The sequence below is a fragment of the Ananas comosus genome, linkage group 1 (assembly GCF_001540865.1).
Source record: "Ananas comosus cultivar F153 linkage group 1, ASM154086v1, whole genome shotgun sequence".
Classification (NCBI taxonomy): Eukaryota; Viridiplantae; Streptophyta; class Magnoliopsida; order Poales; family Bromeliaceae; genus Ananas; species Ananas comosus.
Genome location: NC_033621.1, coordinates 24084973 through 24104503, shown reverse-complemented (window position 1 = coordinate 24104503; position 19531 = coordinate 24084973). Strand labels below are relative to the sequence as shown.

Genomic DNA, 19531 nt, shown 5'->3' with positions numbered 1-19531 from the left:
AAATTTACTCTACACATTTAATACAGGGGTAATTTCGTAATTTAGTCTAGTTAACTAATATCCTAGGATTTTATCACGCTCCTCCGCTGTATACAGTATACACTACTACAGTGTGCTTCGCTTTGCTTCGCATATGCGCAGTTCCGCACCGCACGCTTTCTCCGGTGCGGACGCCCGTAGAACAAAAAAAAAAAAAAAAAAAAAAAGGAAAAAAAATGGTGGCGGCGCTACTCTCGGTGACGTTCGTCACGGCGCGGCTCGCCCCCGCCGCCCCTCCTCCTCGCACCGAACCCTACAAGAACCCTAGAAGCCCTAAAAACCCTAATCATCTCCACCTCCAACCCCTCTCTCCCTCCTCCTCCTCCTCCTCCTCCTCGTCCGCCGCCTCCGCTTCTTCTTGCGCTCTCCAGTGCCCGCACTTCCAATCGTAAGTCCTAACCCTAATCCCTTCTCATGGTCGTCTATTTCTGATTATTTTTTTGATTAACATCACAAAAATCTGGTAACTTTGTCGCAGTTGCAATTTGACCCAAATTTCTCTTTCATATCAATCTCACTAATTTCGTTCTTACTACGATTTGGCCCTAAGAGTTTGATTTGGCACAGAAAACTCGCTGTTGTATAGTTCTGCTAAGTCTAATTTGGTGCAAGCAGCTTAAATTCAGCTCGAAAAGTGTAATTTAGTGCATAAATCCTCATAAAGCGGATTTTTTTGTGGCTTGGGAACACTGGTTTTTACTTTTTAGTGAGCTTTCCTGAGTCAAATCGAGTTTTGGGGATCGAATTGAAATGGGAGATAAGTTTTTGCGTTATCTCGCATCAAATTAGAAATTAGTGAGCCAAATTCCAAGCAGGACCCTTAAATTATTTTTTATTAATGTATATATATATTTTTTTGGTGAGATCCTAGGTGTTCAGGGTGCACGCATGAGTGGGATCTGGACCGCCCGCAAGTGCTCGAAGAAGTGAGCAAGTTCTTCAAGGACCGCGGCGTTGCCGACTTCTCCTTTGATATTGGTCGATTGGTGTGTTATTATTGGAATCAACCTGTGTCTATTAATTTTTTTTGTTTATGTTGCATTGAAATAAATTCATCATTTTGAATTTGATACTTGGGTTCAAATCTTACTTTTGAATTTGTGGCCATTTTGGATGCATGAGCACCATGTTCCACACAACATTTTTGTTTACTGAAGGTTAAGTGCAGTGATTGGTAAATGAGGAGTATGATTGGATGTTCCAGGCACTAGTTTATGCCACCTTTAAGTTATTTTTTGTGAGTAAGACACATGACCTTGTAGGCAGATTACGTTCGACCGGAAGATATGACTGCTAGGATTTTGAGATGAACTAAAAGCAAAGATGTAGGCTACACAGATGCATGCATGCATGCAAACAAGCACGCACGCATGCGCACTCATACACAATTGGAACTGATGTGGTAAGGTTGTCTAATGCGGTTGTGGAATTAATCAAAAGTTGTTGACGGTGCTTTTGTTCTGGAGATTTGGTGCTTAAAACTAAGTTTTGTTTATTTTGTAGTTTCACTTGAGACCGATAGTACCATAACATTGTCTTATTCATGTCCTCATGTTAAGGGGCTAATTGTCTTTCTGCTTATTAGTGAACCACTGACCCTTTATATTGTCCATGTATGAGAACTGTTCCTCTTTTTTTTTGTATTCTGCCATAGTTAGATGTTTTATACTTTAATTTGGAAAAGCTATTGATTATATTTTCTCCATATATGTTTTTTTTACAATTTTTACTATTATGTCTTTTTAATGTTTTTTTATTAATTTATATCTTATGCTTTATTTTTTTATGGAAAAGCTGTAAGCTACTTTCATGCAGCTTTCTCTTATATACTGATTCCCATAAATGGCACTTCTAGTGGGAGTGGAGATGTCGCGCAAAGCTTGCTATACGCGGAACGCCAGAGATCCCGCTGGTTGGGCTATATCAAGAAGGGACACATTGTGTTGTTGATATTCCACAATGTAGAGGTTAGACAGCAAAACATTTTCATATTTTTGCCACTACATAAACTGTTTGGTAGTTAAAATGTTGCGACAATTGTCAAGGCCCCCCCTCCCTCCCTCTCTCTCTTTCTCGCGTGTATGTCTGTACTCTAATTAAAGCATTTCACTCCCATAGTGATAGTATTTAGATAGAGGTGCGTTAATTACTTTGTACAGTTGATTTGTCTGTCTATTGTCTTCAGCCTAAAGCTAGGGTCTTGATTTAGAGAGAACAACTGCATTAACATTTATGTCATTGCAATATTTTATTTGTTATGTGTGGTAATTATTGTATTGGATGCTAGAGTTATCCTTGTATCATAACTTGTATAATGAGAGTGTTTTGGTAAGTGGTTTTTTGTCNTGTCTATTGTCTTCAGCCTAAAGCTAGGGTCTTGATTTAGAGAGAACAACTGCATTAACATTTATGTCATTGCAATATTTTATTTGTTATGTGTGGTAATTATTGTATTGGATGCTAGAGTTATCCTTGTATCATAACTTGTATAATGAGAGTGTTTTGGTAAGTGGTTTTTTGTCCATTATCATGCCATCAGTTCAATAAGATATATAGTTTCCTTGCAACCTTTCACAATTTGCTCCTTGCGATCTGTTTCTTTTATCGAGTTGTTCTTTCATGCAGCACATCATCCAAGCATCAATGCTGCAGTCGACCTTCTAAAACAAGGCATGCTCTTTTAACTCAAGAGTTAGCTGTTGCATTTTGATATGTCCAGGTCACTATTGCTTTTTATTACTTTAGTACATCCAGCTGATCAGTAATTATACATTCTTTTGCTATAGCACTCTTATTTATGTCATTGTGGCTATTTATACTCATCTATTGATTATATGTTACTAAAAGGTTTAACTAAACTAAGACAACTAATATTTCTTGTGTCATGAAGATAGTAGGTGAGAAAGACTGCCTAGGTTGTTAGCGTGGTTGGGCACTCGTTGGGTGGAGAGTCTCCCAAAAGTCTAGTCACCAACTACACATTTAAGTGAATTGCTTAATGTTTTGGACTATCAATTAAATGATGGTAAAATTTATCTCCATCTGTCCATCGTTGTGCTTTTTGTGTCACTGCACTTTGCTCCTTGAGCTCTAAATTTTAGCCAAAAACTCTTTGAAACCCATTAATATATAATATACATTCAAATCTTTATTTATTTATTTATTTCCTTGGTTAACAAGTTATAATGGTAAGTTGCGTGTAATGACGCATGGTCGTTTGACATAAGAATGAAATAAAAGGCTATTCAAAGTTATATTTCAGAAGAGGTACGTGAAATCTTTTGTGAATCCCAGTTTCATGTCCTTTTTCAAACCNAAAGGAAAAGCTTATGAGAGACTAGAAGCAATGCTATTATATTTCATCAGTCTCTTTTAGAGATGAGACTAGCGACACTACATAGGTGGAAACCGCTTGCAAAAAAGTTAATGCTAACTTAAAATAATTTGAATAATCACAAATGCCTCCAGAAAAGAAATGAATAATGAGCAAGTTATCATCGTATTACCACCAAGCCACGGCCTACATACATGTCAGAGCTCAGGTGCCTAACTTTTCAAGCTCTTTTCAGTAACTACAACAGTAGTAACAATATAAAGCACGGTATATAAGAACAAGATCACTAGATTCAGATGAATGAGCATTTTAGATACATTGAATGAAGTTGCTAATACTAGTAAACTATTCAGCATTCAAAAATTGAAGTAATTTGGCCATTTCTTTAGTCACACAAGCTGATATTTTGAAAAGAACTTACAAAATAAATTAAGAAGTGCCATGTTTGAAAGATACATAGTGTGTTCCTTCTGTCATTATTTTAAGCAAGATTATTGGAATTAAGATGTCTACTAGGGCAAGACAACCTACAGAAATCAACAAAGGCACACCTCCAAAGCAACTAACAGTATCATGTAATACAGTTAATGCACCCTATAGACAAACAAACCTTTGATTCCACTACATCACCATAGGCAGCAAGCTCCTTCGCTACAGATGTCAATTGAGCGCTTATACGAGACTTCAAACCAGGAAGAACTGTCCTAATATGTTGCACCAAAATCTGCAAATAGAAATAGAATCAACACGCTCAGCATAGAAATAACAAAAGCATTAATGTTTTGGCTAGAAAGTAATATATTTTGTAAGGGATGGCAAGAGCAAAATCCAATAGCAGATCAGAAATAAATTTGGACACTCCCATAAAGGTTCCAGAATACTCCAGGTCCTTCAGATAATTGAAAACAGGTAGGCCTGACAATTAAATTAAATTCAAGGCACTTACCTGGTTTAATTTCTTGGCTAATTGGGGAACCCCACAACAATGAGAGAGACCGTGATATACCTATAAAGAGCAAAAACACATCATATACTCTTCTAAGTAATTAATATATTAGGAAAAAGGAATGCATTCTAGAGAAAGGAGATGATACAGGCTGATTCCGGAAGAAGTTCTCTTCATAGGCCAGAGCGTCCTTGATACTACGATTTAAGTTGATGTCCTGCATAAGACAACATTAAGTAAAGAAGAATAAATGAGAAGAAGAAAAGACTCGTCCTCATACGATGAACTTATTAAAATTTCAGTTTCTTGTCGCACAACACTTCAGATGCAGGACGCATATCATCATCATAACTTCTATATCTTTCAAAGTTTCGGGTAGAAAGGGGGCAAGGGTACATTCATATGTACAATCGATGCATGATCTTTTTGTGGTGGGGGGGAAGACGCATGCACATGCAAGCGAGAGAGAGAGTGGAAGAAGAAGAAATGCAGAAATTAGAATATTTCTACTCGGCAAAAAGGGAGTACCTGTTGGCTGCGATTCACAACACCAACATAACCAAGTCGTAAGGGGATCACTTTTCCCAGCAAAAAGTCACGTGCATCAGTCCCTCTGTCCATTATATCCAACTGCGGCCATAGATAAAATTTAGTGTATAGTAAATAAGTACGATAAACCTAGAATTTAGCATTTCAAGCCACAGATAAAACCTTCGTGATAACCCCAATTGTTCGAGAGCCTGCAAGAGCAACCAGATTCTGTTACAAAAGTTGACATAATAGGATATCTTATATCCAGATGATAGTTAAATCATAAAGGTATAGATGTACACTCTAACTCTATATGCACTAAGATTATGTTGCATTTTGCATACTTACCATCTGGATCGGCAACTCTTGCCATCTGAAGAGCATCGGAATTTGCTAAATCTGCATTTGCAGGTGAAACTGCTAATATGATGCAAGTCTTGTGCTTGATGTATGACAAGATCAGTGTTCTAATTCTTGCCTCAATGTCGCTTGGTTGGTCACCGACCGGCACTTTGGTTATTCCCGGCAGATCAACCAATGTGATATTCAGAACATTTGGAGAAAAAATCTTCAAGCGGATTTGTTTGTCTGATATACCCTTATTTCCTCCCGCTTCCCTATCTGTCTCAGCCTGCATTTGTGAAACAACAATTTGAGAGTTCTGAAAAAAATATTTTGATCAGGCAACTGCAGAATAGCGTCTAAATAAGAGCTTTTTCAAATAGAAGTTCACCTACTAGTAAAAAGTCAATAGCATAAAATCACAGGAAAAGAAAGATCTTTAGTAATGTAACGGACCAACCTGTCAATACTTATCAACACAAGGAAAACAAGCTTCTACAATCCTCTTCTACAGTCAGCAAAAATTGGGGAAAAATTCAGATGCTTCTATCACAAAGTTTGATCCAGCTTTACTTCCGATTGTCCGAACTAACATTTCACCTCTCTTAGTTTGATGCCATTGAAATTAAGCACGTGAAAATCATGTAGCTTGTCAAATGTGCTACGAATAAGGATCTAGTTGCGTAATCTTAATAATGTTCAGCAACAAGAAGTCATTATCACATTGTAAATTAGAAGAATCGGGCAATAAAAAGGGTGGCATATAGCATTTTGCCTAAAACAACATTATACATTTCTACAATGTGGGACTCATGCAAGGGCTGTATTCGACCCTACTACCTTGCAACGATAAAAATCAAGTGACCGCGAATATGATTTCACTGAAAACTGCACAAATCCCAACCATGTTTCAGTATTTAATCGATATAAAGCATTTTCATTTTGGTTCCCATGAGCAAGTGATTTAACAGAGAGAGATAACAAGGCCTTTCCATCACGAAAATTAGACGAAAAAACCTTCGCAAAGCATAGAAATTCACCTGGATCTCCCTGCGGATCTCTCCGAAGTCGTAGAACCTCCTTCCGGGGATGTGTAAGAACTCCCCCCACTCGTCCCCCTCCCCGGCCGAAGCATCGGGGCGCCGCGGGGAGTGGACGAGCTGGAGCACGAGGGGGCGGCGCGTGCAGATGTCGGAGCCACGGGGGAGGAAGTCGCGGCCGACGAGCGCCTCGAGCACACTGGACTTGCCGCTGCTCTGGCTCCCCACCACCGCCACCTGGGGTAGGTCGATCGTCGACGAGCTCCCCAGCTGCGCGAAGATGTCCTGGAGCTTGTTCACGATCGGGATTACCGTGATCCCCACCACCGCCGCCGCCGAGGAAGACGATCCTCCCGCGGCCGCCGCCGCCGCCGCCGCTGCCGCCGCTGCTTCGTCCGCCATGGAAAGAGATCGAGATGGAGATCGAGAGGTTGGGATTGGATTTAGATCGCGCTAGGGTTTCTCTTCAAAACCCTAGCGGTGAATCCGAACGGAATGGAGGGCCGCGGCGAGCCCTAGTTTTTGGATTCAAAATGACTCACGGGGAGTTCACCGCGTGCATTTATTTGAGTTCGGGGAAATGCCGCAGAACGAAGAAGGCAATTTTCACGGATGGTCCTTCTACTTTCTCATATTTGCTACTTGATCCCCATAGATACACCTTTGTTTTAATGTTGTAATGCTGTGTTCAAATTCAAATCTCAACTGGACTTAACAATTGGACCGCTAATTTGAACTACCAAATAACAGCATGAACACGAGAGGTGGGGCCCACGTACCAACACCGCTGAGTTATTTCAAGGGGTTCGTTCGTGTGGTGAGGTTTCGTCACCTAAAAATACGAGTATGTGACGTGGGAATGAATCCGATAACCCGCTAAGTTGAACACTGCGAGTCTGCGACAGGATTTTAAAAAATTTGATAAAATCTGATAAATGTGAGTAGAGTTTTTTATGTGTGGTCCATGGTAGATCAGGTCCATGCAATTTTTCTAGTCATGGGCCTCAATTTAAGCCACCACGTCATGGACCGCAAAAGAAGCTTATGGGCCATAGCTTTGAGTAAATTTCTGGGATAGAAAAATTTATCTGGGCCATAGTTTTTACTTTTTAGTGTAGCCCAATGTAAAGTGGGCTAATCGTAGCCCATTAGCCCAGAAAATTTACAACCACACCCCTCAACGATTTCCATTTTTAACGAACACCCCTAAACTTCCTTTTTTTTGGTTTTTTTTTTTTGATATTCCTTTTATATATATATAAATATAATATATATATATATAAAGTCCGGCTACTATACTATCGATAGTACCAAACTCATGATACTATTGAATTTTCTACCGTTAGATTTACCTTTTGATCATTTCCACCCATTAGATTATACTATCCAACCAACCATCTACTCAACCTTAGAGGATCACTATCATCTTAACTGCATATCCTTTTATCTAACAGCTAAAAATTCGATAGCACCAAGCGCTTAATACTATCAATAGTATAGTAGCATAATTATATATATATAGAGTTCGGCTATTATACTATCGATAGTACCAAGCTATTAGTACTATTAAGTTTTCTGCCGTTAGATCTACCTTTTGATCATTTTCATCCGTTATATTATATTATTTAACTAACCACCTATTTAACCATAGGAGATCGTTATCATCTTAACTGCATATCCTTTCATCCAACGGCTAAAAACTCCTAGAACAAAAAATATCCCAATAGCTAAAAACAAAAAGAGCTTCTAAATCCTAAAATTTAGATTTTTCTTATAGCCAGAAGCCGAAATGAGCTTCTAATTCTCAAAACGAGAAGTGATAGTTTATGCTACGAAAAAAACTTTTGAAAAGATTTTTATCAAAAAGTCGTTACCGTCTTCATTGAGCTAAAAACAAGCGGTTAAAAACTTCTCTTAAACCCATAGTTTCATTAATGTGCACTTCTCTACACGGAGTCTAAGGTTCAGTTTGAATTTTGCTTCTACCATTTTCCACTATTAATGCTATAAAATTATGATGACGACCGCGCAAAAAAAGAAAAAGAATGAAAATGCTTTAAAACTACTTAATTTTGTTTAAAAAGATAAAAGGAATATTTTTAACCATCGTATTATCAAACTAGGGTTGCGCGAGTGAACAATTTCAAATTATGTTATAAAAATGGGCAAAGCATGTTCTCGTATGCTCTAGATTCACATGCCTGTATATATATTATATTATTATAATACGACGAGACAATTAATAGTTTGAGTGCACGATGCATTAATAACTATACGTGGAGTGTCTTTTGATTGTTCTTATTAGAAAAAATGATTTTTTAAGTACTTAATAAAATAATTATTCCACTAGTTAGCTAGGGAGTCACAAAATTTTGAGAAAATTGTGGGCCTATTTGACACTTTAAGATATTATAAAATAACTATGATTAAGTAGTGTGAACTAAAGATTTCATATGAGTTACCCACATGGGCTTTCCATGGGGAAACATCAAGTATTTAAAAAATAAAAAACAAAGGGAAAACAACTAGATTATTATATATAATATATTATATATATATATGTATATGAATCCTACTGTAGATTCATATGCACCAATCACAAGTAATTGACTTACATGGAAGCATTGATGATTCTTCTCTTTTTTTGCATCTCTCTTAGTTATTTTTTGGAAGATGAGAATAAATATATATATATTCTCTTGGGTTACCACTTACCAACCATATGAAGTTGACTTTGAATAGTAGGATCCACATGATCACATAATGGGGTCCCCTTGACATGCTATTTGAATTAGTCCCTTTGCATCTTCAATTCGAACTCTTCATTAATGTAATAGTAATAATATATAACCACACCCAACTCTAAAAAAAATTTAGTTATTAATAAGTAAGACGCGGTTGAAGAAGTTATTGTTAGGATATTGTCCACCGTGTCAGCAATAGACCACTCAGCGCATGCATCTCCATCCATTTTATCAAAATAATTAACCATGCGATCTGCATATTTTACTTAGAGTTAAAAAGATAATCTCTTCAGAAATTGTTTTGCAGTTAGGATTGAAAATTAAAATGGAATGGACAAAGATCGACAGGATGGTCTACGATTGGCTTAGCGGACAAAGTCTTAGCAGTGATGTCATGAAAGTAGAGGGTCTAAAATGGCTTCCATAATTTCTTTTCTAATGCTATTAAGATCCAAATCTTATATTACAAGTCTCTCTCTCTCTCTCTCTCTCTCTCTCTCTCTCTCTTGGAGTATCAAAGATGATGAGCAATACCAAGAACCTTCAACCTGTGATTTCCTTCCTAGTTGGTGCATCACTTGCCACAGCTTTCATACTCTTCATATTATCTGCAAGAAAAGGCAACAATATTGGAACTCTCATGGCTTCTATTGAAGAGATCACTACAACAACAACAACAACAACTAATGATAAGTTGACACCTCCTCCTTTTGAAGAGAATGAAACAAAGATGGTCTCTAATGAAGAGATCAACACAACAAAGATTACTAGTGGAACTCCTCCTCAAGAGAATGAAACAAAGGTGGTTTCCATTGAAGAGACCACTACTCCTTCAGAGAATGAAACAAAGATGTTGTTGGCTCCAATAGCACAGGTAAATTATTTATATATATGCATGTGACATGCACTTCCTTTATTTGCACCTTGTGTAGTTTCTAAGAAGCAAAATTTGCACCTTTTCTCTATAAACTTGTAGTAATATTAGTTTTGTTGAGATGAAACAATATGACATAATTAATATCTCTCCCTAACAAGTTTCGATCCGGATTTTAATTTCGTCCTTAGAAAGTTTGAATTGATTTTGATATTATCCTCATAATTGCACTTTTTGTTCATCTGAATTTCTACTTCATCCTTTAGAGTCTTAATTTTGAAAAAGTGACATTTAACAATAATAACAATATGATGTGATAACATTTTGAGATATGGTAGAATTACAAAAGGGGCTTCACTGTTTTACAACTTGAATTAGAAGGACCAAATTGNTCATGGGATTTGGTCCATGAGATTTGGTTTTGGTTCATGGGATTTGGTCCATGATGTTTGGTTTTGGTTCATGGGATTTGGTCCATGAGGTTTGGTTTTATATGTGGACTTGGTTTGGTTTGGGTTTGGATTTGATTCTGGAATGGGTTTGGGGTTCTTTATGTGGACTTGGTTTGGTTTCGGTTTATTTTAGTTTTGGGTTGGATGTTTATTTGGACTTAGTTTGGTTAGGTTTGGGCCGTTTGGCTTTGTATGTGGACTTGGTTTGGTTTGGATTTATTTGGATTTTTGGGTTTTGTTTGGGTTTGAACTTGACTTGATTTAGGTTTGGGTTTATTTGGGTTTTGGGTTTTGTTTGGGTTTGAACTTGACTTGATTTAGGTTTGGGTTTATTTGGGTTCAAGTTTGGATTTATTTGTGGGTTTATTTGTGGACTAGGTTTGGTTTGGGTTTGGATTTATTTGGGTTCGAGTTTGAGTTTATTTGTGGGTTTATTTGTGGGCTAGGTTTGGTTTGGTTTGGATTTGATTTGGGTTTGGGTTTTAGTTTTATGTGTGGAGTGGGTTTGGATTTTATTTGGGTTTGGGTTTTGGTTTTATGTGTGGAATGGGTTCGGATTTTATTTGTGGACTTGATTTGGGTTGGGTTTGTGTTTGATTTGGGTTTGGGTTTTGGTTTTATTTGGGGAATGGGTTTGGATTTTATTTGGGTTTGGGTTTTGGTTTTATGTGTGGAATGGGTTCGGATTTTATTTGGGTTTGTAGGTGAACTTAATTTGCAATTTGGGTTCGCATATGAACTTAATTTGCAGTTTAAGTTCGTGTATAGACTTGATTTGCAATTTGATTTGGGGTCCGAAGAAATCCCCTATTGATTTTGCCATTAGATTTGGGGTCCGAAGAAATTCCCGTTTTGATTCCAATTTGGATTTGATTTTCCAATTCGATTTGGGGTCCGAAGAAACGGGAAATCAAAGATTCCCCTCCCCTCTTCTGGCGATACTTTCCCGGCGATGCTGTAGATGTTGTCGGCGAAGTTGTTGACGGTGGCACGGATCTGTTCGGCCGTTGAATTTGATTTGACATTTTCGAAGAAATATTGAAGGGTCCGAAGAAACGGGGAATCAAAGATTCCCCTCCCTTCTTCTTTCGAAAGTATCAAACCGACGATGCTGTAGATGTCATCAGCGAAGTTGTTGACGGTGGCACGGATCTGTTCGGCCGTCGGATTTGATTTGACATTTTCGAAGAAATATTGAAGGGTCTGANAATCACTTAAAATATTCAACTAAAATATTTTTGGTGATTGCTTCATAATTTATGTAACCCATCCTTGGAATTTTCTGATAACAATAATTAAAACCACTGCTCCCCACTAATATTTCTCACAGTTCATTCTGGTGATACCCACTAACAGCACTAAGTTATAGGGGTGTTCGGCCTATCTTTTAAAAAGCGCTTTTGAGTTGAAAAATGATTTTCGGCCCAATAGAGCGTTTGACAACCTCATTTCTAAAATCTGATTCTGTTTCTCAGAATCAGAAAATTGATTTTGAAGGCCCAGAATCAGAAGCTGAAAAAAGCTGCTTCTTGAAAACTGATTCTAATTTCCGACTCAAATTTCAAATTTTTATTTTAATTTTAAGTTAAATATTTAAATTTAAATTTAATTTTAAATTTTAATTTTCAAATTTATTTTAAATTTTAAAATTTTAACTTTAAAATTTAAATTTTAAAAAATAGATTTCAAAATTTAAATTTTAAAATTTTAATTTTAAATTTAAATTTCAAATCTCAAATTTTAAATTTTAAATTTTCAAATTTAAGATAAAATTTAATCTTCAAATTATAAAATTTTAAAAATTAAATTTTAAATATGTAAATATTTAAATTTAAAATTTCAAATTTTAAATTTTAAATTTAAAATTTAAAATTTAAAATTTAAATTTATATTTTTAAATATTAAAATTTTATATTTTAAAATTCATAATTATTTATATTTTTGAATTTAAATTTTAAATTTGGTATTTTAAATTTCATAATTATTTTAAATTTTTTTCAAATTTTAAATTTTAACTCGATTAACCCAATTGATCGAGGCTCGGGTTTTGCGAGTCTGGGTGCCGGGTACCGGTACTCCAATTCGAGTACAGGTACGTAGTGCAGTAAACTGTTTTTAGTGCAGTTTGCTATTTGAGTGTTTGTGAGGGGCTTAGTGGGGATTGTGTTAGGAGCCGAATGTCCTGATCCTTTNCCAAACAGTTTTTCAAAATCACTTCAGAAAAATCACTTTTATCTAAACTCAGTCAAACGCTCTACAACTTTTAACCAAAATCATTTCTCCAAACCAAAATCACTTTTTCAAAAAACACTTTTTCAAAAGCTAGGCAAACAGGCCCATATTTTAAAATAGCTGTCATATTAGGCCATTTTGAAATTGATTTACTGACCTTCATTTTTTTAAAAATTTTTTTTAGTGATACTCCTTAGCTTTTATTTATTTTGTCTGTAGCTATTTTACTCAAATGAGTTGGGAATTTTATTTAAAAAAAAAAAAACCATTGATTGATTCTCTCAAATGTAAGAACTTTACTTAGTTTTAGCTAAAGAAGTACGAATTTTGTCGAAATTAGCCGCAAACACCTTATGAAGCTTTTATTTTATTTTATTTTTTTTAGTTTTAGTTGAAATTTATTGATTGGCAAGAGAGCTACCAACCAACTGCACTAGACAGTGGTGGTCCGATAAAAGAAGAGAATATCTCAACATCTCGATTGCACTCATGGTTGGGACTTATTTTGATGAATGTATTCTGCAAAACTAATACTAAAAGCATTTAAAATACAAGATTAAAAGATTTAAAATTTTACAAAATAACAAAATAATTAAAAATGAGCCGGTTACGGCGCGGATCATTATGGGCCGACCCGGCCCAAACATCCAAACCAGACGTTGCTTGGTGCGTTCAAGGATACAAAACCCACCTTTTTTTATTTGGATTAATTTTATATATATAGACCCTGCAAATATAGTGAATTATACACATATCTCTATAAAGTTCAACTTTCATATATTATCTCTGCAAAAGTCCTGCAATTTTTTAAATATATTTCGACCTTTAGGATCTTTAACTATATGTAAAATGCTTAATCCTAGGTAATTAATGAATTGAATTAACCTTTTTATCCCTCTTTAATTAACCGTTGAAATTTTTAAAGGAACATATTTGTGATGACAAAAAAAGTCATTTCACTTATAAAATAAATAGTACTTTAGCGGTAACAAATCAGAAGAATATATTTAAAAATATTAGGAGAGAGATAATATGTAAAAGTTGAATTTTATAGGATTATTACATTTATAAGGCCTTTTTGCATAAAAAATCTACTTATTTTGGGCTTTTGCAAAACCAGATCACTTTTTTTATTTTTGCAGATTCGGTCCGTTTTTTCAGCAAAGTGACCAAAATACCCTTATTATTTTTTCTCTTTCCTCTTTCTCTCTTCTCTTCGTTTCTCTCGTTCTTTTTTTTTCGCCGAAAAAAAAGCGAAGGCAGAGGCGGAAGCCTCTCACCCTCATGGTCTCGCCCTCGCCCTCGCCCACGCATCCCCCACCTTCCTCGCCTCCGATCCCGCCGAGGCCGCGCCGCGACATTTTTTTTTCTTTTTTCTTTTCTTTTCTTCTCCGACTCTCCTCCACCGTCTCCGATGACGGTGGAGGCCGCGCCGCGGACGGGGAGCTTCGCAATCCCGTATCGCGCGTGCCGCCGCGAAGCCTCGCAGCCCATGACAGTGCCGCCCTATCTAGGGCTATGCCTATCCTGCAGGAGAGCGCCGCGGCGGGGACGCGGGTGCTCGACGACGACGACGCCGACGCTGAGGACCTCGTCGTCGGAGTCGACAGCGGAGGAGGGGGCGAAGGCGAGGGCGTCGTCGGAGAAGCGGCGGCCGGAGTCGGCGGCGCCACCCGAGAAGCGGCGGTCGGAGTCGGCGGCGCAGCACGAGGCGCAGGCGAGGCAGCGGTCATGGCGACGATGGGGAGGACGAGCGCTGCGGAGGAGAAAAATATAGCGAAGAAAAAAGAAAAGAAGAGAGAAAAAAATGAAGGGAGAGAAAGCAAAGGAACAGAGGTTTTTTTTGCTTTTTTCTTTTCTTTTCTTTTCGGATTCTCCTCTTGTTGCACTGTTTTTCTTCTTGTTGCACTGTTTCTCTTCTTATTGTACCATTTCTCCTCTTGTTACAGTATTTTTTATCTTAAACTGCACTCATTTAAGAGATACTTATATAATTTCTCCTTTTGAGACCCATGACGGATCCACGTGTACCAAAATCAAAAACATAGAAAGCACGAAGCATCAATAGGTGCAAAGCGTGTACAAAATTTAAGAATGGATTAAGCTTAGGATGACACGTGGATCACCAATATGAGNAAATTAGCCGCAAACACCTTATGAAGCTTTTATTTTATTTTATTTTTTTTAGTTTTAGTTGAAATTTATTGATTGGCAAGAGAGCTACCAACCAACTGCACTAGACAGTGGTGGTCCGATAAAAGAAGAGAATATCTCAACATCTCGACTGCACTCATGGTTGGGACTTATTTTGATGAATGTATTCTGCAAAACTAATACTAAAAGCATTTAAAATACAAGATTAAAAGATTTAAAATTTTAAAAAATAACAAAATAATTAAAAATGAGCCGGTTACGGCGCGGATCATTATGGGCCGGCCCGGCCCAAACATCCAAACCAGACGTTGCTTGGTGCGTTCAAGGATACAAAACCCACCTTCTTTTTTATTTGGATTAATTTTTTATATATATATAGACCCTGCAAATATAGTAAATTATACACATATCTCTATAAAGTTCAACTTTCATATATTATCTCTGCAAAAGTCCTGAAATTTTTTAAATATATTTCGACCTTTAGGATCCATTAGAAAAAACTAGTTAACTATATGTAAAATGCTTAATCCTAGTTAATTAATGAATCGAATTAACCTTTTTACCCCTCTTTAATCAACCGTTGAAATTTTTAAAGGAACATATTTGTGATGACAAAAAAAAGTCATTTCACTTATAAAATAAATAGTACTTTAGCGGTAACAAATCAGAAGAATATATTTAAAAATATTAGGAGAGAGATAATATGTAAAAGTTGAATTTTATAGGATTATTATATTTATAAGGCCTTTTTGCATAAAAAATTCACTTATTTTGGGCTTTTGCAAAACCGGATCACTTTATTTATTTTTGCAAATTCGGTCCGCTTTTTCAGCAAACTGACCAAAATACCCTTATTATTTTTTCTCTTTCCTCTTTCTCTCTCCTCTTCGTTTCTCTCGTTCTTTTTTTTTCGCCGAAAAAAAAGCGAAGGCAGAGGCGGAGGCCTCTCACCCTCATGGTCTCGCCCTCGCCCTCGCCCTCGCCCACGCATCCCCCACCTTCCTCGCCTCCGATCCCGCCGAGGCCGCGCCGCGACATTTTTTTTTCTTTTTTCTTTTCTTTTCTTTTCTTCTCCGACTCTCCTCCACCATCTCCGATGACGGTGGAGGCCGCGCCGCGGACGGGGAGCTTCGCAGTCCCGTATCGCGCGTGTCGCCGTGAAGCCTCGCAGCCCACGACAGTGCTGCCCTATCTAGGGCTATGCCTATCCGGCAGGAGAGGGCCGCAGCGGGGACGCGGGTGCTCGACGACGACGACGATGACGCCGACGCTGAGGACCTCGTCGTCGGAGTCGACAGCGGAGGAGGGGGCGACGGCGAGGGCGTCGTCGGAGAAGCGGCGGCCGGAGTCGGCGGCGCCACTCGAGAAGCGGCGGCCGGAGTCGGCGGCGCAGCACGAGGTGCAGGCGAGGCAGAGGTCGTGGCGACGATGGGGAGGACGAGCACTGCGGAGGAGAAAAATATAGCGAAGAAAAAAGAAAAGAAGAGAGAAAAAAATGAAGGGAGAGAAAGAAAAGGAACAGAGGTTTTTTTTGCTTTTTTCTTTTCTTTTCTTCTCGGATTCTTCTCTTGTTGCACTGTTTTTCTTCTTGTTGCACTGTTTCTTTTCTTGTTATCTTAAACTGCACTCATTTAAGAGATACTTATATAATTTCTCCTTTTGAGACCCATGACGGGTCCACGTGTACCAAAATCAAAAACATAGAAAGCACGAAGCATCTATAGGTGCAAAGCGTGTACAAAATTTAAGAATGGATTAAGCTTAGAACACTATCACAAATATGAGGAATGAATTAAAGAAATATATATCTATATTATATATATATGTATATATATATAATATATATATATATATATAATATATAAATATACTATATAAGTTTGATTCCAAATTATATTTAAAACTTACAAATTAAATTAAAATTCAAATTAAAATTAAATTATAATTTAATTTGAATTTGAATAAATCGAAATTTATTTTTATATTTCAAATTATCCACTAACTTCAAAGTTTAATTTTTTTTAAAAAAATAGATTTAAAACTTTAACATCATTTCAAAATTTGATGTAAAATTTTAATATTTAATATTAATTTAAATTTAAAGTAATATATTATAAAGATAAAGATAAAGTTAATATATCAATCTGATTACGTTTTTTATATTTATCTGAACCAAATATCGATAATGAAAATGATTTATTCCGATTCCGATTCCGATTCAAATGATGAACCAAGTAGAATTAGATAACGAGACATTCCTATTAGGATTCCAGTTCGATTCCAATTCCAATTCCGATTACGGCTTCCAACCAAACACGCATATATATATATATATATATATATATAGTAGAGGTATAACTAGCTAGGATTGACGGCTGTATCAGGGTTCAAGGCGGAGGAGAACGTCATGGCGGAGGAGAACGTGACGAAGGAGAGAATTAGTAGGGAGATGGAATCCTCTGACGACGCAAATCGCATCAACGAGCTTCCAGACTGCCTGCTTTCCATCATTATATCCTACTTGCCAACCGGAGAAGCGGCAAGGACCAGCCTCCTCTCGTCGCGGTGGCGCCACATCTGGAGCACGTCCCCCCTCCACCTCGACGACTCCTCCATCTGCAGTGCAAATACCTCCCAACGCCGAAGATTTGGCAGGGGCACAGGCCCTTCATCGTCGACCTGCGATGAGGACCGGCGGCGCGTCCAGACCATCAGCCGCATCCTCGCCTCCCACCGCGGCTGCATCGACACTTTCCGCCTAGCCCACACCTGCTTCCGAGGCCGAAAATCCCGCGTGGACGGCTGGTTCCGCATCCTGGCCGAAAAGAACATTCAAGAGCTCATGCTACATTTCCCCTACGTGTATCCTGTTAAGGAGCCTGACATACCAGCCTCCCTTCTTGCCTGTGAATCTCTGAGGACCATGGAATTGGTGAATTGCCGGTTTCCTTGCACCACCGAGGCTTGCTTGAATCTTATCAACCTTCACAAACTGATTCTTGATACAGCGGAAGTAACAGACGGTGCCTTGCGCAGCGTGTTATCATGCTGCACCGCGCTGCAAAGCTTGTCGCTTTCGCACGTAACCAGACTTCGCCGGATCCATGTCCGCTCTCAGAGCCTTCAAACGTTGGAGGTTAGATACTGCGAAGACCTGAAAGAACTGTTCATTGAGGACGCACCCAATCTCGAACGTTTGTTTGGGAGGCGTTTGGCCTTGCGCCAGTGGCTGAAGGTTATCAGTGCGCCAAAGCTTGAGATCTTGCACTATTTGACAGCGCAGATTGAAAAGCTCGAGCTCGGCAACACTGTCTTCGAGGTACGTCTTTAATATTCCCTTGTGCCTCTTGTAGCCAATGTTTGTAGTGTAGAGCTACTGTTTCATGAACTAATTCATTTATTTAGTTAATAATTTCCTCCACCAATTCTCTGGATCTCTGAATTGTCAGATGTTACCTCACATAACACAAGTTAGCTGGAGTACACCGGTGCTTAGTCTTAAGAACCTAACTATTGAAGTAAACTTCTCTGTTCATGAACAAGTGAAGGTGCTCGCCGGCTTGTTGAGATGCTTTCCTTGCCTCCCATATTCTGGTATTTGCTTGCATGAGAGTTTTGATATGACTTAAATTTGCACGCTCTGTAATTTAACTGAATCTTGATATCTGCTTAATATTTGTTGTTTTTTGTTTTGTTTGGGTTGCAGTGCTGTCACATGAATTCAGCAAATTATGAGGTTTCAGATTACTGGGAGCCACAAGATACCATTGATTCCCTTGATTGTCCTCTAAAGACTGTAACATTAACAGCGTATGAAGGGCTGGTGGGCGAGCTAAACTTTGCCAGGTTTGTTATTGCCAAAGCAAGAGCCCTCAAAGTGATGTTCTTTGAAAACCGAATCGATCGCAGCACAAGATGGGTTAGGAACCAGGAAATTCTTTTAAGACTTCAAAATAGAGCTTCCTTAGATGCTCAGATAACTTTCCGGAAGAACCAAAGTTACTTCCTCTTTTGATTACAGATCATGATGATATTTTTGTTCAGACCTAGTCTAGAAAGACTCATGTTTTAGAGTTATATATATAGACTTTGCTAATTCTATGCAGCATTATTTATGTTTTACACTCTGATGGCAACCATAATTTGTTTAATTCTTGATTTTTTTTTTCTTTTAAACTTTTAATTTGCTTCCAGAAATGATGCCAAAAGTGGTTTATCTCATCTGTTCTTTTGATGAAGAATCTCATTAGGTGTCTTCTATCTATCAGTCATACCTTGGATCATATCATCTTTACCGTAAATAATATATTCTAAGTTTGCTTTGGTTATGTAGCTTTCTCTTCTGTCACTATTCTCTGCACGAATTTTTCTTTTGTTGATGCAAAGCTTTTCAGAGAAATAGAATATGGAATCCAAGGTATGACTGATAGATAGAAGACACCTAATGAGATTCTTCATCAAAAGAACAGATGAGATAAACCACTTTTGCTAATTCTATGCAGCATTATTTATGTTTTACACTCTGATGGCAACCATAATTTGTTTAATTCTTGATTTTTTTTTTTTCTTTTAAACTTTTAATTTACTTCCAGAAATGATGCCAAAAGTGGTTTATCTCATCTGTTCTTTTGATGAAGAATCTCATTAGGTGTCTTCTATCTATCAGTCATACCTTGGATCATATCATCTTTACCGTAAATAATATATTCTAAGTTTGCTTTGGTTATGTAGCTTTCTCTTCTGTCACTATTCTCTGCACGAATTTTTCTTTTGTTGATGCAAAGCTTTTCAGAGAAATAGAATATGGAATCCAAGTCTTTTTTTTTTTTTTTTTTTTTTTTTT

General features: G+C 37.5%; 3 protein-coding genes across 3 annotated transcripts; 2 read left to right on the top strand and 1 right to left on the bottom strand.

The window, feature by feature from the left end:
• LOC109726708 (uncharacterized RNA methyltransferase pc1998-like) lies at nucleotides 109-2723 on the top strand. The gene is made up of 4 exons (XM_020256514.1): nucleotides 109-427; nucleotides 911-1025; nucleotides 1895-2006; nucleotides 2665-2723. Exons 1-4 carry the CDS (start codon nucleotides 216-218, stop codon nucleotides 2721-2723), a joined length of 498 nt encoding a protein of 165 aa, XP_020112103.1. The 5' UTR covers nucleotides 109-215.
• Nucleotides 3930-6836, bottom strand: LOC109706763 (dynamin-related protein 3A-like). The gene is made up of 7 exons (XM_020227743.1): nucleotides 6233-6836; nucleotides 5199-5481; nucleotides 5031-5059; nucleotides 4848-4949; nucleotides 4468-4536; nucleotides 4320-4379; nucleotides 3930-4097 (listed from the first exon to the last, which is right to left on the bottom strand). The coding sequence occupies exons 1-7, from the start codon at nucleotides 6632-6634 to the stop codon at nucleotides 3945-3947; spliced, it is 1098 nt and encodes a 365-aa protein (XP_020083332.1). The 5' UTR covers nucleotides 6635-6836; the 3' UTR covers nucleotides 3930-3944.
• Nucleotides 17128-18813, top strand: LOC109720418 (F-box/FBD/LRR-repeat protein At1g13570-like). The gene is made up of 3 exons (XM_020247514.1): nucleotides 17128-18007; nucleotides 18138-18282; nucleotides 18395-18813. Exons 1-3 carry the CDS (start codon nucleotides 17138-17140, stop codon nucleotides 18421-18423), a joined length of 1044 nt encoding a protein of 347 aa, XP_020103103.1. The 5' UTR covers nucleotides 17128-17137; the 3' UTR covers nucleotides 18424-18813.